Below are 22,849 nucleotides of genomic sequence, written 5' to 3'. Positions count from 1 at the left end.
CCTTATTGCCTTAAATTCTGGCCACTAATGGCCGGCCATACAATGTCATGCTTGACTATATTTGAAGTTGCTGGCAATGAAAAGGAGGGGCTGCAGAACCATAGATAATAATAAATTTATCCCATATGGTGGAGGTACTTCATTTGAATCCTTATGGTGTTGTCACCACCAAATTTTTCGAAAATATGATGATCACTTTCTCATGAGCACGGATCCTATGTGCAGTTTGCACCGTATGGCATCGTACAGTGTACCATAGTCAGGGATAAGACATACCATATATGATATCCAAGATATTACCGTTGTACAGTACTCTACAATGCAAATAGTGCATCTCGAGGATTTTGAATCCACGTACACTCATCTCCAAATTGGAGGGGAGAGGAAGAAAGTCCAAGCAATGGAATGGTGGTTGGTAAGGTAACTGCCCACCAACATTACTGCATTAGATGACACTGCATGCATCGATGTGGTCAAAATATAAACAGCTCGCAGGCAGGCTCACAACTGTTGCGCTCTCTCTCTCCCTCCCTTCCTCCCTCGTCCTAACAAGCTTAGATTAGCAATTGGCCACCAGCGTGGTAGCCTAGTGGTACTTGGCGTATTTTCTATCCTCATAATTCCAAGTTTGAGTCACCGCGACGTCGATTAAAATGTAGCTTCAGCCACTGCTTGGACATGGAGCCTAGAAATGCTTATTGGACCTATAGTAGCTTTGGTGGTGCCAGGTGTGACGTACTCACACGTGGGATTCGAACCGGAGCCCGGAGAGGTAGCCGTGCCGGGCCCACAGATAGAGAGGGTATGAGTAAAACCGGTCGGAGTGCCCAATACACGGCCATTTTGCCCGCATCGAACACTCTCACGCAGGAGTGGGCTTGTCCTTTCCTTCCTCTCTTCCCCTTCTCCCTAAGCGAAAAAAAAAAAAATGTCACACGGCTTTCTCTCTCTCTCTCTCTCTCTCTCTCTCTCCATCGCCCTAACAAGCTTAGATTAGCAATTGGCACACGGCTCTCCAATCTGGATGGTGATTTGTCCTCAAAATTTCTCAATCTCTCTCTCTCTCTCTCTCGCACCCACGCACACTGCGCGCACGCACATTAAATATTCCTCCTGCCTTCACCTTCGAATTAAACTCTGCTTTACGGTGATTTTATCTTAAGACACAGGATATTATCCCTTCATTTTATATGGATGATGGTGCTTAGTTATTCTTAGTTGGTGGAACAACTTTTATTGATGAATAAAATCTCAACCTGCTAACTAGCTATATGGAGGCATCTTTCCAAAACCAATTTTTTAGAAGGACTATGGCGACTTAAGTCATGAAAATTTGAGACAGTAACATATTTGTGATGCCTTTAGATGCTCAGGCTGCACGCATGATAGAGTCAACAAGTCCATATCTTAACTGAAAAGTTCGGGTATTTTTTAAAATTTTTATAACGATGGGAAAAGCTCAGGTATTTCTTTGACCGACTGGTCAAAATTGATGATGTGCCAAAAATTATGACGGTATAACAAAGATTTTATGCAAGTTTCCTGCTCAACGGATGACTGCATCTCAAGAAGGTGGAAGCATCGAGGGAAAACCAAAATGGCAAAAGAAATGATTGATGCGGACACCGATTGCCTTCTTTCAAAAATACCTTAAATAGCCACCAAGGTGGTAGCCTGGTAGTAAGAGGGCTTGGATTCCACCTGAGTTGTCTGGATTCAAAACGCGCAGGCGTCGATTAAATCAGAAGACTGGATGCCGCACGTCCGGATGGCTCTACTAAGGTGGCGCTGGGGTGACATACTCATACGTGGATGGCCCAGTGAAGTTTTCCACGGATTGGAGAGGGCACACGAAAACTTGCAACCCGCATCGAACATTCCTTGGTGGAACGGGGGGCCCAATAGAGGCAACTATGTGGGTGGGGTTCTACCCCTCCCCCTCCCCTCCTATTATGTACCAAAAAATAAAAAATAAAAAAAATACCTTAAATAGAAGGCCCTATAATCCTTGCACACTAGGTCGGGCGCTGAGAGTTGCATCACAAATAGGGAATGGCGAGACATGAAGGGCCTAGGGACCCCTAACCTACCTTAATTAAAGAAAAGTCCTTGTAATCCTCCAAAACCTAATCCAACCGGTCATGAGAGTTGCATGACAATTTGGCAATGGTTAAATTAACATGAAGGGTCACCATCAACCATACCCATTTTTTATGTTTTATTAGTAACCAAATGATATCAAGACATGTCATATTTTGTTACTTCAAGAACAGATGCATCATATTTTTCCCAGTTAGTTTCTTCAAAAATTCTTGGAAAATATTTGTATACAAATCAATTATAAAAATAAATTGGATTCAAATTTAAGTATCTCAAGAACACTTCAAAACTATAATAGAACAACAATCTCATGAATTAACCCTACAAGAAACCATCTAATAAATGTTGTTAGATGTCTAGAAGAGAACAGGAAAAAAAAACTATACAATGTTATTTGTTACCATGATCAATTACTGAAATTATTAGTAGTCCGAGCAATTCAATCTAGCAGACATTTTTTTTTCCAAAGAAATAATCTATGTGCATATGCAATGCTGAAACTAATTGAAACCAAATAACTTAACCAAGGATCTAGCTAATGAATCTATGTCTTGTTTGTTTTCCATCGTTGTTGCTGGTTCTTTATTTTTCTGAGCAAAAACTTGGTAAAGATCGCCATTTCATTCTAAATAAAATGAGTACAAACGTTAACGAAAGGAAGAAATCAGAAAAGAGAAAAGAGGATGAGAAAGAAAAGGAAAAAAAATGCACAAGAAGAGGCAGGAGAGCCCAATGGGTTGCACATGTACAAAAAGCCAAAGTTCTACCTGCACTGACTACAGAAAAAACCTAATATTAAGCAAAATAACCCAGCCCAACTCAGAGTCAATCATAATTCGAAACCTGACCACGTTTCTTTTTATCATGGAAAAAACATATCGATCATAAAAAATTTCTAACTAGCCTTTTATTATCACAATAATAAAGAGCACGGAGACCCATAAATAGAGATAAAAATAGATAATATCAATCCGAATATAGATAAAAATTTAAGCATCGGGCTAATATCTATATCTATATCTATATTCATAAAAAAAAAATGGCTATAAATATAGAAAGACAACTGTATCCGAATATCTGATTTTATTTGTAATCCTATTTAATTTTATATAATACTAATAAACTTTTAAGAAATATAAATAACAACATTAATATACTATTAACTCGATTTATTATCCACTTAATAATATTTTTGATTCTGTGGTCATAAAGTTTAATTATTCGATTTCTATCCATATTTTTAGTATCCAATTTATATCCGTATCTATTTAACATAAATATGGATATAAATTATTTCATCCAATTAACATCCATATCTATATTTATATTTGTTGCTGGTGGTCCAAACCGTGAACGATTGGCACTGCGGTGTGAACGGGGTTCCGTCTGAGTTGTCTTGGTTGGTGTTGGTTGCGCTCCACCTTCCGCCAAGAAACCTGCAAACAAGCCTTGCACCACCACCAGGGTGGTGATGGCCCTCCGACGGTCAAGTCAGAGGAGATTGGAGGAGGAGGAGAGGTGATAATCGCAAGTAAGAGAGTGCTCTGGGAGATATTGCTCACCTCCCCCCTTTCTCCTCCCAGCCGCATATATACCTGGCTGGGGGGTCTCTCAGGGGGGTTCGTTATCGTGGGGCACGATGGTGTGGCCACTGACATGGCCGTTACAGGGCGTCGTGGAGCAGCACCGGGTACGGCCACGTCAGGGCATAGTTTGGCTCCGCTTTGTACGGCTGATGCAGGAGATCGTGGAGCAGCAGCGGATACAGCCGTTGCAGGGAGTAGCGGAGCAGGAGGCCGCGGCGTGCCTCTGGGGAATAGCCTGTCGTTATCAGGAGATCTCCGACTCGGGGTCGGAGCGCTGGATCAAGGGGCAGCCGATTCGGGGTCGGGCTGCGGAGCCGAGGATGTCCGACTCGGGGTCGGATTGCTGGATCAAAGGGCAGCCGACTCGGGGTCGGGCTGCGGAGCCGAGGATGTCCGACTCGGGGTCGGATTGCTGGATCAAAGGGCAGCCGACTCGGGGTCGGGCTGCGGAGCCGAGGATGTCCGACTCGGGGTCGGATTGCTGGATCAAAGGGCTGCCGTAGTCTTCCTGGGCGCGCGTGCCGGTCACGTGGGGCATGGCGGCTTATTTCCCCCGTAACAGTAGCCCCCCACTTCCGAGCCTGGAACCAGAAGGGGAACAGGTGAAGGGAGTGATGTTTCGGGATTGCCGCCGTTCCTCGGAGAGGCGCGCGCGCTTTGAGCTCCCCGCCCTTTTTATGGCGTATGGCGGTTATTGCCGACCTGGCAGTCTGAGGATTTCGGCGAACATCCTTCCTTAATGGTGTCGATTCGCCTTTGGGGCGCGAGCGACCCTTCGGCAGCCAGGCGTCCTCTGGCGTCATCGAGGCGTCACCTGCCTTTCCGCCTATTTAATCGGGGGCCTTTCCCCGTCCGTCTTCTTCTTTACAGATATTTTCAAGTTTCCCCTTTGCGCTGCTGTTGCTGCCGTCGGACTGTTCACTTGTTTCTCCTTTGGCGCTCTCGGAGCCGTTCTTACCTCTTTTCCGGTGAGTTTTCCCCATTCTTCTATTTAGGGCTCTCCATACTTTCCCCTCTTATACTAGTGTACTCCAGTCGCTCCGGTCTTTCCCCCCTTCCTGTCCCCGTCCTGACCGTAGGTTTATTGGCCATTAGGAATGGGCGAAGTGAGAGCAGACCAAATTAAGTCGGAGCTGGTCGCCACAGACTTAGACAGACTCGTGGCTCGGTACCACCTTCCCGAGGCCTGCAACGCCACGCTCCCGGGGCCTGAGGAGAGGATGTCCCATCCTCCTCCAGGGAAGATCGCCATCAATGAGGGCATTCTCCAGGCCGGGTTCCGCTTTCCCCCTTCGGACTTGGTCATGCAGGTGCTACGGGGTTTAAGAGTGGCACCGACGCAACTGGTGCCGAACTCGTGGCGGGCCCTGACGGTCTTCCAGGTTCTCTGCCGTATGCACGAGATCCCCGCCACCCTGAATGTTTTTTGGGAGTTCTACAGCCTGAGCGGCCACCCCCAGGACAAAGGGTGGTGGTGCTTCGCAGCGCGGCGAGGATGCGGCCTTGTCAAGGAGGCTCCTACCTCCATTCACAAATGGAAGGAGCGCTTCTTTTTTGTTGATGCAGATCCCTCTTGGGAAATCAGGGCGACCTGGGAGACCCCGATGAAGTCTCCGATCGGCCTATCGAGACTGTCAAGGGAGGAGTCCGATGGCTTGGCCGCCTTGAAGGGGTTGGTTGCCGAGGGCCAGCTCCCCCCGGTGGCCCGCCTTATTTCCGAGGATACTTTGGTGAATGTCGGTCTGAGCTCGGTCCCCACCGACCGTGAGTCCGCCACCGATTCTTTCTTGACTTTTTCCCTTCTTTCGTCCCGTTCTTTCCTTTGGTTTCTCCGTCTCTGACTATCCCGTCCTTTTTTGCAGAAATCGACGACGTCATGCGGTCGGTGAAGACAAAGGCTGTCGGTAGGGCGTCCCTGCTGGAAGCAGCCCAGAGGAGGAAACGAGCTCTTCCGAGCGGGGCCCCACCGGCGAAGAGGTCCCGTAAGGAGGTGCCTCCGACGCCGACCGACGAGTCCGGGCCCACCGATCAGGGAGACGTCGTGGGCACGGACCGGCAGCTGACGCTGTATCAGCCCTCCGGTGGTAAGATTGCCGCTACTCCGGAGGTATCATCCGAGCCTGCCCGAGACGGACGGGTCGGACGTGATCGGTCCCCGACCCGGCCTTCGACTCGGTCGGCTCCTGATGACTCGAGGAGGGACGCGCCGAGGCCCCGACCGAGCGGGACCTTATCAATTCCTGGGGTGACCCCCGCCCCGAGCGCGATCGGCCGGACTCTTCCCCAGGCGATGGATAGGGGTAAGGCTGCAGAACCACCGTCCGGCTCTGGGGAGAAATCGGGGTCTGCCTTCACTACCGATGGCGCCCGAAATCTCATCGAAACAGTGCTGCTGGAGAAGGACCGTCGGCGGGTCCGGGAGTTGGAGGTCTCTGACGTTGGGGCTGCCAGCTGTGTCTGTCTTATGTCGGTGAGTGTTCTTCTGGCCGCTTTTCACCATTTATTGGCTCTGTTGTTCTCCGCCTGACTCCCTTATTTTTCCTATTTCTTAGCTCGCCCAGTACATGATCCGTCTGGAGGAGTGCTACAAGGAACAGGCGGGGCTTCTGGCGAAGGCCGAGGACCGGCTGAAAGCAGTGGAAAAGGGAGGCCAGGCTGTGGCAGGCAGGACGACCGGGGACTTCGAGGCGAGGCTCCGGGAGGCCGAAGAGCGGGCACTCGGCTTTGCTGCCCTCGAGAAGCAACTGTTGGAGGCTCAGGAGCAGCTCAAGGTTGCCTCGGGTCTCGAGGGCGAGGTCAAGAAGGCGGATGAGCGGGCCGAGAAGCAGTCTCGGAAGGCTGCCGACTACCGGGAGAGGTGGGAGAAGGCCCAGCGGTCAGCCGACAACGCCCGCAACCGAATCCGGTCTCTTGAAGCTAAGCTGGGCGAATTGGAGTCGGCCTTCGAGAAGTCCCGTGCGAGCGATCAGGAGCTTCATTCGCGCCTGACGGAGGCTGAGGCTGCTCGCATTGCTGCCGAAGCGAAGCACAAGGAGGCTCGGGCTGAGCTGCTGAGGGTCTCCACCGAGGCGGAAGGCCGGATTGTGGCGAAGGTCTTGGAGGCGAAAGCCCAGATTATGGAGCGGGCAGAGGCGGCGCTGGCCGAGAGGAGTGCGGAAATCGGGCGTCAGGCGGTAGAGGCTTATCGCCAGTCCGCCGAGTTCGCTCATGATATGTCGGAGGCAGTACAGACCTATCGTCAGTCCGACGAGTTTGTCCGTGACGCGTCGGACGCGGGGGCCGAAGCCTTTATCTTAGGCTTCGAGGAGGGCCTGGCAAGGGTGTCGGCTAAGTACCCCGAAGTTGACCTGAGCGAGATTTCCCTTCTCGACTCCTCTCCGGCGCCATTGCCTGCTGGTTCTCCTGCTGCTTTCCTACCTCCTGCGGACGAGCCCGACGTTCCCGACCCGGGAGTTCCTCCAAGCTGACCTCTTGTACCTTTCGTTGTCTTCTCTTTTTTTTTTGTATACCGGGGTTTTGCCAAATTGTATGGGCCTCGGCCCTGAAACAATGAAAATTAATGCAAGTTGAATGTTTCTTCATCTCGCCTTCGTCCTTCTTTTTCTTTTAACTCTCGGTAGCGTCTTGCTGACTCCTGGCTCCCGAAATTCTTCCGGCGCTAGGCCAGGCATCCGAGGGTTAGGCCTCAGGAAACTTTTCCGGCGCTAAGCCAGGCATCCGAGGGTTGGGCCTCGGGAAATTCTTCCGGCGCTAAGCCAGGCATCCGAGGGTTAGGCCTCAGGAAACTCTTCCGGCGCTAAGCCAGGCATCCGGGGGTTGTCAAGCCTCAGGAAATTCTTCCGGCGCTAAGCCAGGCATCCGAGGGTTAGGCCTCGGGAAATTCTTCCGGCGCTAAGCCAGGCATCCGAGGGTTAGGCCTCAGGAAATTCTTCCGGCGCCAAGCCAGGCATCCGAGGGTTAGGCCTCAGGAAATTCCACTCGTTGGTCGACCAAGGCTGGCGCATGCCGAGGCAACTGGTCGGGGCTTTAGGCTAGTCTGCTCCCGGGATGGTCATCGGGTTAGCCTGGCATCCGAGGGCCGAGCCTCGGGACCTTCCACTCGTTGGTCGGCCAAGGCTGGCGCGAGCCGAGGCGACCGGTCGGGGCTTCAGGCTAGTCTGCTCCCGGGATGATCGTCGGGTTAGCCTGGCATCCGAGGGTTGTCAAGCCTCGGGACATTCCACTCGTTGGTCGGCCAAGGCTGGCGCAAGCCGAGGCGACCGGTCGGGGCTTCAGGCTAGTCTGCTCCCGGGATGATCGTCGGGTTAGCCTGGCATCCGAGGGCCGTCAAGCCTCAGGAAATTCCGCTCGTTGGTCGGCCAAGGCTGGCGCAAGCCGAGGCGACCGGTCGGGGCTTCAGGCTAGTCTGCTCCCGGGATGATCGTCGGGTTAGCCTGGCATCCGAGGGTTGTCAAGCCTCGGGACATTCCACTCGTTGGTCGGCCAAGGCTGGCGCAAGCCGAGGCGACCGGTCGGGGCTTCAGGCTAGTCTGCTCCCGGGATGATCGTCGGGTTAGCCTGGCATCCGAGGGCCGTCAAGCCTCAGGAAATTCCGCTCGTTGGTCGGCCAAAGCTGGCGCAAGCCGAGGCGACCGGTCGGGGCTTCAGGCTAGTCTGCTCCCGGGATGATCGTCGGGTTAGCCTGGCATCCGAGGGTTGTCAAGCCTCGGGACATTCCACTCGTTGGTCGGCCAAGGCTGGCGCAAGCCGAGGCGACCGGTCGGGGCTTCAGGCTAGTCTGCTCCCGGGATGATCGTCGGGTTAGCCTGGCATCCGAGGGCCGTCAAGCCTCAGGAAATTCCGCTTGTTGGTCGGCCAAGGCTGGCGCAAGCCGAGGCGACCGGTCGGGGCTTCAGGCTAGTCTGCTCCCGGGATGATCGTCGGGTTAGCCTGGCATCCGAGGGTTGTCAAGCCTCGGGACATTCCACTCGTTGGTCGGCCAAGGCTGGCGCAAGCCGAGGCGACCGGTCGGGGCTTCAGGCTAGTCTGCTCCCGGGATGATCGTCGGGTTAGCCTGGCATCCGAGGGCCGTCAAGCCTCAGGAAATTCCGCTCGTTGGTCGGCCAAGGCTGGCGCAAGCCGAGGCGACCGGTCGGGGCTTCAGGCTAGTCTGCTCCCGGGATGATCGTCGGGTTAGCCTGGCATCCGAGGGTTGTCAAGCCTCGGGACATTCCGCTCGTTGGTCGGCCAAGGCTGGCGCAAGCCGAGGCGACCGGTCGGGGCTTCCGGCTAGTCTGCTCCCGGGATGATCATCGGGCTAGCCAGGCATCCGAGGGCCGAGCCTCGGGACATTCCACTCGTTGGTCGGCCAAGGCTGGCGCAAGCCGAGGCGACCGGTCGGGGCTTCAGGCTAGTCTGCTCCCGGGATGATCGTCGGGTTAGCTTGGCATCCGAGGGCCGTCAAGCCTCAGGAAATTCCGCTCGTTGGTCGGCCAAGGCTGGCACAAGCCGAGGCGACCGGTCGGGGCTTCAGGCTAGTCTGCTCCCGGGATGATCGTCGGGTTAGCCTGGCATCCGAGGGTTGTCAAGCCTCGGGACATTCCACTCGTTGGTCGGCCAAGGCTGGCGCAAGCCGAGGCGACCGGTCGGGGCTTCCGGCTAGTCTGCTCCCGGGATGATCATCGGGCTAGCCAGGCATCCGAGGGCCGAGCCTCGGGAAATTCCGCTCGCTGGTCGTGCGCTTGTCGCTCGCTGCCCGACAGGGTTTCTCCGTGGCCAGCCGCGATCATGTTTCTCCTTTTCTCTAAGCGTTGCCTGGGGGAACACGAGAAGGGCATTAAACGCTAATTAATGCGTTACCTGGGAAATCGGATCGCCAGCTGCTGCTTGCGAGGAGTGTTAGTTGAGCGGCCGCGATACGCGGGTTCTTCGAGGAGGATACGGCCTGGGCGCGAGCGGAGATATGTGGACCTAGGGGTACATGACACCCGGATTGTCCTGCACAAAGAATGCGGTTTAAGGAGAATGACGCTTAGGAAATCGCGGGGAGATACGCCTCGGGAGCCGGAACGGCTCCGGTTTCAATGCGCCTGCATTTATTGGAGCCACCCGCATCGGAACGACCAGGGGGCCGCAGTTTGGCTATAAATACAGGTGCAGGTACGATGGAGTTTGCCAAGCCGGAGCTGTTCAGGTTGCCATGGATCGCGGACCTCCTCCTTGGCATATGACTGAGAGACTCCTGTTGAAGGAAAGGGGAGACGCTCCCCTTGCGACTTCAGCCAACTAGCCGCTTCATCTGGGATCAACAAGGAGGGTCTTCCCGGCGGAGCTCCGCTCTAGGCGTTTCATCCGGGATCACATCTCCCCTCCTTGAAGTTCAGCCTCCCGATCGAGCTCTGCACCAGACGCTCAGTCCGGGACCGCGCCTCCATATGCTCTTCCCCCTCGTATTCCTTCTCTTTCCTACCACTGGGGAGGATGGGAATATCCTTTGGAGGCGGCGTTCCCCTGGGGGCAGCGGGAGCTTCTTCTGCGGCGGCTCCTCGTCTTTTTGGTGAGGTGCTGGATGGCGCCTCCGGTTAGAAGCACCCACTTCCGGTGGGATTGCAGCTGCTTTGGATTGAGGGTTTGGGATCCTCGGTCCTCAGCTCCACGGATTCTCCACCTCTTCTTTGCTTTCTTTACTCCCTAATTCCCCTCTGGGAATTCCTTGTAATCACACGAGCACGCCATTGTAACCAGAAATTATTGAAATGAAAAGTGTTGCACCTTTTCAAATTGTCTTTCTGGCCTTGTTGTTCTACTGGTAATACATCCGCAGGTTAGCGGAATTCCAGCCCCTTGGAATTTCTCGGCCATCTAGGGCTTCCAACTGGTAGGAGCCAGGTCGGTTTACCCAACGAACTTTATACGGGCCTTCCCAATTCGGCGCTAGCTTCCCACCTTCCGTAGGTTGAGATGCCTTAGCTCGCCTCAGCACCAGATCTCCAATTCTGAAAAGCTTCGGTCGGACTTTGGAGTTGTAATATCGGGCCACCCTCCGCTGATACATTGCCATCCGAACCTGCGCCATTTCCTTTGCTTCTTCCAAGAGATCCAGGTTCCCTCGGAGTTGCTCCGAGTTGGCCTCGGGTCGGTGTGCGGCTACCCGAGGTGAGGGAAGTCCGAGCTCTACGGGGACAACGGCTTCCGTGCCATAGGTTAGGCTGAAAGGCGTCTCCCCGGTAGGAGTCCGATGCGTGGTCCGATACGCCCAAAGGACATTCTCGAGTTCCTCGACCCAAGCTTGCCCCGTCCGTCCGATCCGCGCTTTGATACCTTGGAGGATTGTCCGATTTGTGACCTCGGCCTCGCCGTTGGTTTGGGGATGCGACACGGACGTGAACCGATGTTCGATCCCGAACTCCTCGCAGAAGTCTCGGAAATGCTTGTTATCAAACTGTCGACCGTTATCCGAGATGAGGACCCGAGGTACCCCAAATCGGACAATGATGTTCTTCTTTACGAACTTCCGGACTTGCGCCTCCGTGATGGTGGCCAGTGGCTCTGCCTCCACCCACTTGGTGAAGTAGTCGATGGCGACAATCAAAAATTTCCGCTGGGCCGAAGCGATGGGGAATGGTCCGAGGATATCCATTCCCCACTGTGCAAAGGGCCAGGGGGCGGTGATTGGCGCCAAGGGAACAGAGGGGACTCTCTGGATGTTGGCGTGGCACTGGCAGGCGTCGCATTTCCGTACGTGATCCTTTGAGTCTTCCAATAAGGTCGGCCAATAGTAGCCTTGCCTCATGATCTTATGTGCCAGGGACCTAGCCCCCAGGTGCGATCCGCAGATGCCTTCGTGGACTTCGCTGAGGGCGTAAGCCGCTTCCGAAGGGCGGAGGCACCTTAAGAGGGGGGCGGTGAACGAGGTCCGATACAGCCTTCCTTCGTAGAGTACGTAGTGGGTGGACTTCATAACAAGTCGCCGAGCTTGATCTTCATCTTCGGGGAGGATCCCTTCGGCGAGGTAAGCTACAAGCGGGTCCATCCAAGATGGTTCCGGATCAATTGCCATTACCGCTTCAGCCTCGCCGATGCTCGGGGCATCTAGGGTCTTCAGGTATATCGCCCTTGACAAGTTGTGTGCCTCAGCGCCCACCAAGCGGGACAACCTGTCGGCCCTAGCATTTTCGCTCCTTGGGACCTGCTGAATGTCAATACTGCCGAGGTCGGGAATGAGTGCTTGCACCTTCCGGACGTAGCTCTGCATGGTCGGGCTCCGTGCCTCGAACTCCCCTCGAACCTGCCCGACCACCAGCTGGGAGTCGGTGAAGACCTTCAGACGCCGGATGCCGAGCTCCTTGGCGAGTTTGAGTCCCGTGACTAGGGCCTCGTACTCCGCCTCATTGTTGGTCACTGGAAATCCGAACCTCAAGGCATACTCGGCTATCACTCCATCGGGATTGGTAAGGACCAGCCCAGCCCCTCCACCTTCAGGGTTCGATGACCCGTCAATGTGGAGCGTCCAGATCGGGAGATCGAGGCTGGGTGTTTCCGGCGGCCTAGGTTCCGTCTCCTGCACAGTGCACTCAGCGAGAAAGTCCGCGAGCACCTGGGCCTTGATGGCGGGCCGGGGCTGGTAGCGGATGTCGAACTCACCAAGTTCTACTGCCCACTTCACCAGCCGTCCCGCATTCTCAGGATTGCTGAGGATCTGCCGCAGTGGTTGATCGGTCAAAAGGGTGACAGAATGAGCCTGGAAATAGGGGCGAAGCCTCCTGGTCGCAGTCAGCAGCGCGAAGGCGATCTTTTCAGCCTTCGTGTACCGCGTCTCGGCATCCCGGAGGACTCGGCTGGTGTAGTACACGGGCTTCTGAAGTTTTGCCTCTTCCCGAACCAGTACTGCGCTGACTGCGGTTGGGGAGACCGCCAGGTAAAGGTAGAGCATCTCCCCCTCTTGCGGCTTGGACAGCAGGGGAGGAGACGCCATGTACTCCTTGAGCTGGTCGAACGCCACTTGACATTCAGCCGTCCAGAGGAAGTCTTTCGGGCGCTTCAACACCTTGAAGAACGGTTGGCAGCGTTCGGCCGATTTTGCCACAAATCGTCCGAGCGCGGCGACCCTCCCAGCGAGCTCCTGAACCTCCTTCACTTTGGTCGGAGGGGACATATCTTGGATGGCCTTGATTTTTGGCCTCGATCCCCCGCTGGTTGACAATGAAGCCGAGGAACCTCCCGGCCGAAGCACCAAAGGCGCACTTCGCTGGGTTTAGCTTCATACGAAACTTCCGCAAGGTGGCGAAGGTCTCCTCCAGATCCGCAATGTGCTGATCCGCATGGCGGCTCTTTACCAGCATATCGTCCACGTACACCTCCATGTTCCGGCCGATCTGCTCCTTGAAGATTTTATTGACGAGGCGCTGGTAAGTAGCGCCAGCGTTCTTCAGGCCGAAGGGCATTACCTTGTAACAGTACAGCCCCCTGTCTGTTATGAAGGCCGTTTTCTCCTCGTCCTGTGGAGCCATCATTATTTGGTTGTAGCCGGAGAAGGCGTCCATGAAAGACAGCAGCTGATATCCGGAAGTCGCGTCGACCAGTTGGTCTATTCGCGGAAGCGGGAAGCTATCCTTGGGGCACACCTTGTTTAGGTCGGTGTAGTCGACGCACATCCTCCACTTCCCGCTCGCCTTCCGGACAAGTACGACGTTTGCCAGCCACTCGGGGTAGCTCACTTCCCTTATGAAACCTGCCTCCAAGAGTTTGTCTACCTCCTGGTCGACCACCCGGATCCGATCCGGGGCACAGTGTCTCTTCTTTTGCTTTACTGGTCGGTGGGTCGGGTCGACGTTGAGGGCGTGAGAAATGACCTCCGGGTCGATCCCAGGTACATCGGCCGCCGACCAGGCAAACACATCAGCATTGGCTCGGAGGAACTCCACTAATCGGAGCCGAGCTTCCAAGTCGAGGTTGGCACCGACCCGGACCGTGCGGTCCGGGCGGCCTTCTTCGAGGGGAACTTCGATTACGCCCTCGGCCGGCTCCCCGTGCCGCAAGGCCACTTCGTCTCTGGCGTCAAGGGACTCGACGCTTAGGGCCTCCATGGGCTTCTTCCCTTTGAGAGTTGCTAGGAAACACTGCCGTGCGGTTGGTTGGTCACCTCGGACCTCTCCAATCCCGGCCGCCGTGGGGAACCGCATGAGCAAATGGTAGGTAGAAACCACCGCGCGAAGGGCGTTCAGTCCGGGTCGTCCGAGGATAGCGTTGTAGGCCGAGGGGACACGGACGACCAAGAACCCGAGTCGCACCGTGGCTTCTGCGGGTGCAACGCCCGCAGTCACAGGCAGCTCAATGACACCTTCGGCCGAGATAGCGTCTCCAGTGAATCCTATGAGGGGGGTGGATGTTTTGTGCAACCATTGTCGGGACAAGCTCATCTTTTGGAAGGCCTCGTAATACAAAATATCAGCTGAGCTTCCACTATCCACAAGAACACGCCTTACATCATAGTTTGCCATAGTGAGAGAGATCACCATGGCGTCATCGTGGGGAGTCTGAACCCCCTTTACATCTTCATCACAAAAAGTGATTACATTTCCGACCCGCTGCCTCTTCGCGACGGCCACTCCTGATGCTTCCGCCGAGCCCCCTGCGTTCCTCACGGGCCGAGAGCAGCCCCCAGTGATGGTGTGGATCACTCCCGCAACGGGTCGATTCTGCTCCCGAGGCTCCTGAGGGGCCGGGTCGACCGGACGCGGGCCTGCCGGGGGACGTCGGTCGTTTACATATCGACCGAGACGCCCTCGGCGAATGAGAGCCTCGATCTCGTCCCGAAGCTGGAAGCAGTCTTCGGTATCGTGGCCGTGGTCTCGGTGGTACTCACAGTACGCCCGAGAAGGCCTCCTCCCAGGGATCTTCTTCATCTGCCTCGGGACCGGGAGGTCCTCCCGCCCCTTGACCTCCATGAGGATCTGGGCCCGGGGGGCCAGGAGTGGGGTGTACCGGTTGAAGCGTCGGTGCGGAGAACGAGGGCGTGTGGCGCCGTGGTTCCTCGCTGGTGACGGGCTTCTGCGCCGGCGTTGAGGCGTCGGGCTCCTCCTCTGGGGTGCCTCTTTTCGCCTTTTCTTCCCGGGCTTTAGAGGGGCCTCGGCGGCCTCCTTGTTCCGGTGGGATGCTGCCTCCTCGGCGTCTGCATACTGGTTTGCCCGAGATAACAGCTCCGGGAAGCTCCGCGGCAGGCGTTTGTCCAGGGAGAAGGTGAGTCTGCCCTTCCGGAAGCCACGCTTCAGGGCTGAGAGAGCCACTTCCTGGCTCAGGTTCCGGACCTCCAGTGTAGCCTTGTTGAAGCGGGTGAGATAATCCCGCAGGCTTTCTCCCTCATTTTGCCGGACATCAAAGAGGGAGTCGGAGACCAGTCGCCGCCTGCTACTGACGGCGAAATGGCTGATGAAGAAGCGGGTGAACTGGTCGAAGGACTGGATGGAGTTAGCCTCCAGGCCGGCGAACCATGCCCTTGCCGGGCCACGGAGGGTCGCCGGGAAGGCCTTGCAGAGGAGCGGATCCGATGCTCCATGGAGGAGCATAAGAGTCCTGAAACTCTCCACGTGGTCCCGCGGGTCCGCCGCCCCATCGTAGGGTTCGATCGCCGGCATTTTGAACCCCGGCGGGTTCGGGGTCCGCGGGATCCTCGAGGCAAGCGCCGGCTGGGAGGAGATCTCCAAGTCAGCGAAGGGATCTTTGGAGTGGCCCTTCAGGACCTGGAGTTGTCTGTGGAGATCGTCCACCCGCCGGTCCAGGGAGCGCGACCGGTGGGTGGGGGACAAGGAGCGGCGCGAGGGGGACCGACTGGAGTGCGGGCCCCTCGAGGACTGGGGTGTCTGAGAACGCGCCCGGGTCCGCCGCTCGTACCCCGCACAGCTCCGATGAGAAGGTCCTGGCAGAATGGACCGCACTCGAGAATCCTCCTCGCGCCGGCGCTCCTCTCCATGGGAGAGGAAGGAGCGCGGGTTGTGAGGAAGAGGCGAGTGCTCGGGGGGCAGCGGCTCCTGAGCCCGTTGCGGCACCCGAGAGATCACACCCTGCAGATTCTGCACTGCCTCCGCGAGGGTGCGAACCTGCTGGGCTAGCTGGTCGAACTGAGCAGCTTCGACCGTCTGAATGGGAGAAGGGGCGGTGGAGTGCTGCTGAGAGTGCGTTGGGGACGCAGCAGCCTCTCGGCCGGAGGCGCGAGAGGCTCCGCGACCGGAAGCATTGGAAGCTCCACGACCACCTCGCCGTGCCATTACGATCGTTCTAAGATTCGGTCCCTTTCTCTAGCGCCAACTGTTGCTGGTGGTCCAAACCGTGAACGATTGGCACTGCGGTGTGAACGGGGTTCCGTCTGAGTTGTCTTGGTTGGTGTTGGTTGCGCTCCACCTTCCGCCAAGAAACCTGCAAACAAGCCTTGCACCACCACCAGGGTGGTGATGGCCCTCCGACGGTCAAGTCAGAGGAGATTGGAGGAGGAGGAGAGGTGATAATCGCAAGTAAGAGAGTGCTCTGGGAGATATTGCTCACCTCCCCCCTTTCTCCTCCCAGCCGCATATATACCTGACTGGGGGGTCTCTCAGGGGGGTTCGTTATCGTGGGGCACGATGGTGTGGCCACTGACATGGCCGTTACAGGGCGTCGTGGAGCAGCACCGGGTACGGCCACGTCAGGGCATAGTGGGGCTCCGCTTTGTACGGCTGATGCAGGAGATCGTGGAGCAGCAGCGGATACAGCCGTTGCAGGGAGTAGCGGAGCAGGAGGCCGCGGCGTGCCTCTGGGGAATAGCCTGTCGTTATCAGGAGATCTCCGACTCGGGGTCGGAGCGCTGGATCAAGGGGCAGCCGACTCGGGGTCGGGCTGCGGAGCCGAGGATGTCCGACTCGGGGTCGGATTGCTGGATCAAGGGGCAGCCGACTCGGGGTCGGGCTGCGGAGCCGAGGATGTCCGACTCGGGGTCGGATTGCTGGATCAAAGGGCAGCCGACTCGGGGTCGGGCTGCGGAGCCGAGGATGTCCGACTCGGGGTCGGATTGCTGGATCAAAGGGCTGCCGTAGTCTTCCTGGGCGCGCGTGCCGGTCACGTGGGGCATGGCGGCTTATTTCCCCCGTAACAATATTCGTTAAAAAAAAATAAATATAAATATAGTATGCTAGAATTTGGTCTGTGTCTGATTTAATTTTAGTTTTACCTATAAAGGGTCGAACTTATCTCATTGACAGCAACGGATGAGCAAAACATCATTAGGTACATGTAGTTGCGAGGCATCAACCATGTCCCTGCAAACAAATAGGACATAAAAAGTCGGTGCCATGTCGGGACATTATGGCCCAATGGGAGAGAAACTTGAGATTTTATCCGTACAAAAAAAGCGAGACAAAGACACCGCTATGAATCGTAACCCAAACAAAAATATATACTTAGAAAAGGAAAATACTCTCATGTAATGTTGTTATGAAAGTAATCTTAAATCGTATCATGGAAGGATTGATGCTTCACGTCTATTATCCCCATCTCATCGTGTAATTTTTACTCAAACCAAATCCGCCGCTAAATCGGTAGACCAGTCCAACTGTAAAGCAACATGCACAAATATGAGTATATTGTGGGCTTTTCTCTTTTCTCCAACTCTATGCATGTTGCTTCATGATTGGACTGGTCCACTAGCTTGAGTGGTAGATCTTGTCCCACCAATAACCACTCCATCTCATGGCTTTCTCGTGCTGGATGGCATAATTCCCTAGGATCAGAAATAGTTTGCCTCCTTGTATACCATGATCTGAATACATGGATGGATGATTGAATGCAGGAAATATGACTCATCTAACAACTTCTATGTATCCCACCCTCTCCGAATCGTACTCTAGGAGACCCAATCTGGTTTCCTTAGTGATATGGTTGGGATATTAATCATATTGAAAAGATATAATAAAAGGGTTGGTATCCTGTTAACATTTTGAAACTAGAGGCTGGGGTGCAAATTTAGGAATAGCATCCAAGCAGGATTGTATAAAACCTGCGTAAGACCATATTAAATATAAATATAGATTTTTCTCAACTCAAAAGGATATGTTAGAAATACTGCGCTATAGCAACATCTAATGACTAGTGCCCAAGCAAATCCTAGCAATCCTGGCAAAACTTAATATCAGGATATATTCAGTGGACAGTGGAAACCGAGGAAAATATTGGTAAAATTTCACTTGCTTGCGAACATGTGATATTGGATGGGATGCAAATAATTCAGTAAAAATTCTAAAAAAAAATACTCAATGTGAGAACCTGCAAGATAAATTCCCCGGAGAAAACCTAAGTATAGAATTCGTTGTATCTTACCAAGATTGTTTATAGAATTCGGACCTTGCTAGCTAAGCATAAAGCTCTAAGCAAAACGAGTTCAAATACCTTGTTAGATTTCAAAATACAAAGTAGTAAAGAAAATGCACTTTATTCATGTTGAAAGGCTAAGAGCCGAGTACAAAAGTAGCCGACCTTGAGGTCGGGCTAAATACAAAAAGGCCCAAGTAGCCGATCTAGCAAAAGCAAGAGGGAAAAAAAACAAGTAGAAAAGAACTGACATCTTGAGCAGCTTTTGACCCGATCACAGTAGCGGCCTCTGCAGCGTCCCAGACCGTCACCTCGGCAATGAGCTCGCGCACCTGGACAAGCTCGTTCGCTCCGGACATCAACTATCCTAGCGTCGGTGGGACGAGATGAAGCGCATTTTGTAGCGAAAGTTCTTGGTGACGCCGGTGATGAGATTCTTCGACCTCTCCTCAGACCAAGCTCCATCCAATGCAACCACCTCATTGTGTTGGGCCATCAGGATCTTATTACTGAAGATCATCCCTGCAACTTTTCACAATGAAGATGGCAGCCGAAAAAAAGGACGGAAGCCAGAGAAATCGAATGGGAGCCCTAAGATCCCCCCAAGACCTTATATAGCCTACCTCAATGGCTCAGATCAGGTTAACCAAACGCCCAAGTAGCCGGATCTCACTGCGTGGCAGGTCCAGAAGCTCCCTCAGTGGATCTTTCTGAATCATAGCATTGAAGACCAAAACGGTCATGAGAGCCGCTTCGGAGAACGGGGCATTAATGACTGACTCCTCGCGTTCCACCCAGCAACGTCTTGAAAAGGAGCGCATATGCAACACTTTAAAGAGCTCCTGCAGCCGCTCCCGCTTCAATTGACGTGGCAACCTGATCCACTCAAGCTCGGGTTGCAGAACTCGGCCTGAAGTAATCAGCCCTCAATTATGCGAAGTGTACCCAGCTCAGTGCGCGTATCCTAATAAGCACATGGTTATGACAGGACGACCATCTGTCCAGCTACTTTCTTCGCCCGAGCCGAAGAGCGACTCGACCTAGGAAGTCGGGGGGCAAATGATGGGGGGCAAAATGGATCGTCCTGCTAACAACATGGGACCACTCAATTTCAGCAAAATAGACATCAGCACCGAGCAGGCCAGACCTCGGTCCCGCTGAGCACCAGTCCGACCCCGGACCTTACCAAAGGCCGAGCCGACCTCTGCCAGACCTTTCCTCTCAGGGCGCCCTGCAAGATCGACCAAGAGTCGAAGAGGCCCTGTCGACCGCAGGTATCTACAATGACGCCCCTCGAGCCGGGCTCGGGGCCCCCTGCAAGATCAACCAAGAGCTGAAGAGGCTCCGTCGACTGCAGGTATCCATAATGACGCCGCGGCCCGAGCTCGGGGCACCCTACCGAGCTGACTTCAGAGCCGAGGAAGCTAGGCCGACCTCAGAGTCCGCCAAGCTGATCTCACCGAATGTGTGTCACGGCCCCCCAAGTCGGCCCGACCTTAGTGTTCATCAAGCTGACCTCACCAAGTAAAGGTTGCAGCCTCCAAGCGAGCCCGACCTCGCTTACGGCCGCATGCATGTGCGTGCCTATGCACGCCCCTACATCCGCATACGTGGCCGTACATTACAAACTCACCGCGCCATTTGTTGGCCACTCTACGACATGACAACCAGGCTCCATATCTTGCTGCCAAGGGCCATACCTTGTTAACGCTGGCAATGCCATACCGTGCGCAGGAACAACTCGAAACCTGTGCCCAAGCAAGTTGTGGCCACGCGCCACGTGGCCTTCGCCATTCCCTCCCATAATGAGGATGGGCCATACCTTCGCCACCTGGGTACCTCTGCGGGGACTATAAATAGCCCCATCAGGTGATGCCTAAGGACTTTTTTTTGGCTGTTACAGATAAGATTCACTCCAACTTAATCATCGAAGGGCTCTCAACGAAACCCCACCGGTGAGACTTTATGCAGGTCCATCAGCGCGCAGAAAGTGGTGTCCCTACTTCATCCCGACCGGCGTTGCTCCCCCGACTCCTCTAGCGTGGTCACCTTTGGGCCGAATTTGAACCACAACATCCGTCAAAGAAAATGGATATAAATTTAGAAAGATAATTATTCGATCTATATCCGAATATCCGATTTTATTTGTAACCCTATTTAATTTTATATAACACTTATAAACTTTTAAAAAATATAAATACCAACATTAATATACCATTAACTTGATTTATTATCTATTTAATAATATTTTTGATTCTATGGTCATAAAGTTTAATTATTCGATTTCTATCCATTTGTTTAGTATCCGATTTATGTCTGTATTCATTTAAAATAAATATAGATATGAATTATTACATTCGACTAATTTCGATACTTGTATTTATGTTCATCAAAAAAAAATAAATATAAATATAGCATGCTAGCATCCGATCCGATTTAATTTAGTTTTACCCATAAAGGGTCCAACTTATTTCATTGACAGCAACGGATGAGCAAAACATCATTAGGTGCATGTAGCTGCGAGGCATCGACCATGTCCCTGCAAACAAATAGGACATAAAAAGTCGGTGCCATGTTGGGACATTTATGGCCCAATGGGAGAGAAACTGAGAATTTTCTCCGTACAAAAAAAGCGAGACAAAGGCACACCGCTATAAATGGTAACCTAAACAAAAATATATACTAAGAAAAGGAAAATACTCTCATGTAATTTTGTTATGAAAGCAAAGTTATCTTAAATCGTATCATGGAAGGATTGATGCTTCACGTCTATTACCCCCATCTCATCGTGTAATTGTTAGTCAAATCAAATCCACCGCCGAGTCGGCAGACCAGTCCAACTGTAAAGCAACGTGCACAAATATGAGTATATTGCAGGCTCTCCTCTTTTCTCCGGCTCTATGCATGTTGCTTCATGATTGGACCGGTCCACTAGCTTGAGTGGTAGATCTTGTCCCACCAATAACCGCTCCATCTCATGGCCTCTTCGTGCTGGATGGCATAATGCCTTAGGATCAGAAATAGTTTGCCTCCTTGTATGCCATGATCTAAATACATAGATGGGTGGATGATTGAATGCAGGAAATATAACTCATCTAACAACTTCCATGTATCACACCCTCTCTGAACCGCAGTCTAGGAGACCCAATCTGGTTTCCTTAGTGATATGGTTGCGATATTAATCATATTGAAAAGATATAATAAAAGTGTTAGTATCCTATCAACATTTTGAAACTAGAGGCTAGGGTGCAAATTTAGAAATAGCATCCAAGCAGTATTGTATAAAACCTGCCTAAGACCATATTAAATATAAATACAGATTTTTCTCAATTCAAAAGGATATGTTAGAAATACCGCACAATAGCAACATCTAATGACTAGTGCCCAATCATGAGTCAACGACATCTCTTTTTGAAAGAAATTAGATAAATCCTAGGAAAAATCAATATCAGGATACATTCATTGGACAGTGGAAACCGAGGAAAATATTAGTAAATTGCACTTGCTTGCAAACGTGTGATATTGGATGGGATGCAAATAATTCAGTAAAAATTCTAAAAAAAAATACTCGTTGTATCTTACCAAGATTGTGAAAAACAGAATTAAAAGCTGGACTGCATTACGTTATTTTCCCCAATAACAAGTATATATATAGAAGGTACAAGATCACGTGGTTATTCCCATTAGAGTTCTATTCTAGAGTTACAACCATAGAGTCATTCAATTCCTAAGAGAGGGGAACATTATAATCATGTGGTTATAACCGTACAACAATCAATAGGTATTCTGTTCGAATCCAGTGGTTATAACCAAGAGATATTCTGTTCCTATCTAATACTTGATGAACGGCCAGATGATGGTCAAAAGCTGAAGAAAAGTCCGATGAACAATTTCAAGCTCAATCTAAATTTGGAGTTACCCAAATCAGACACCTATAAACTTAACATTACCATGGAAGATGGTTATATGACTTTGAGCGAATTAGATGGCACATTCTTTTGTTAGTGAGATGCCTAGAGTTCAATCTTAGATAGTTCGATCTTGGATTGTAAACTAACAAACTTCTAGCTCGATTATGCAGGATCTAGATGCCAAAATTGACAGAAGAACAAGGATGACGAACAGGCATTCTAACTCCCTCTTATAATTCTTTTTTTTTCTAAAAAAAAAGGAAATCACACTCTAATTGGTGGGAGCTATTGGACTTTTAAATCTACCTTTTGGAAATGAATAGTGTTTGAGCCACCTCCAACTAATTGGGGGAGTTGACTTGGATACCATGAGCAAGTTCTTCATCCAGCCAGTCATTAGTGTCCCAACATGAATATCCAAAGATTTTTTTATCATTATTATTAAATTTAATTAACTTTTAATCATTAAAGTTTTAATTAATGTCTCAAGAAAAGAGTGAAACACGTGCTTGTTTTGGGTCCAGTTATTGCTCGTCGAGTCGTAGGCTCCGTGGCGGTCTTATCATGCCATCATTACATGCATTATTTGTACTTTTTCTTGGTTCGCATGCATTATTGGTACTTGAAAACTAATCAAAAACTATATATCAAATTAGCTTACCGGGAATTAAATCGACGGCAGCTAATTCATGTCGATTGACATGGTTTTGGTGGTCAGCAGGCGTCGTTTATGGTTCGGTCTTGTTCCAAACTTGTACAGAATTCATGCGCAGTTCAGGCGTGATAAAAGCTAGTGTAGCTAATGATAAAAGCTAGCCTATGAGCAGGTATTCCAAGATTTGACAGTATCCAATTGGGAAAATGGGAACATTTGGTGAATTGCTGAGTTGGATTGTCAGCTTTATGATCCAGCTAAGTACTTGATCAATTTGATCTGGG

At 52.3% G+C, this 22,849-nt stretch overlaps 1 protein-coding gene across 1 annotated transcript; it reads left to right on the top strand.

Moving 5' to 3' along the window:
- The first annotated feature begins 5,598 nt into the window (after positions 1-5,598).
- On the top strand, positions 5,599-7,441 carry LOC149768358 (uncharacterized). The gene is made up of 2 exons (XM_089929086.1): positions 5,599-6,156; positions 6,239-7,441. Exons 1-2 carry the CDS (start codon positions 5,977-5,979, stop codon positions 7,151-7,153), a joined length of 1,095 nt encoding a protein of 364 aa, XP_089785212.1. The 5' UTR covers positions 5,599-5,976; the 3' UTR covers positions 7,154-7,441.
- Positions 7,442-22,849: the final 15,408 nt, after the last annotated feature.

Source organism: Phoenix dactylifera, chromosome 2, assembly GCF_051530095.1.
Source record: "Phoenix dactylifera cultivar Ajwa chromosome 2, Ajwa_hap1_PhDact_Kaust_v1.1, whole genome shotgun sequence".
Taxonomy (NCBI): Eukaryota; Viridiplantae; Streptophyta; class Magnoliopsida; order Arecales; family Arecaceae; genus Phoenix; species Phoenix dactylifera.
The sequence above is the reverse complement of the archived record's forward strand: the minus strand, read 5'-3'. Positions and strand labels throughout refer to the sequence as shown.

Bases quoted from the DNA above. Each gene is read 5' to 3' on its own strand.
- LOC149768358 (XM_089929086.1), top strand. From the start codon at position 5,977: ATGGATAGGGGTAAGGCTGCAGAACCACCGTCCGGCTCTGGGGAGAAA. The intron at 6,157-6,238 runs GTGAGTGTTCTT...CCTATTTCTTAG, and splicing joins GCTGTGTCTGTCTTATGTCG to CTCGCCCAGTACATGATCCG.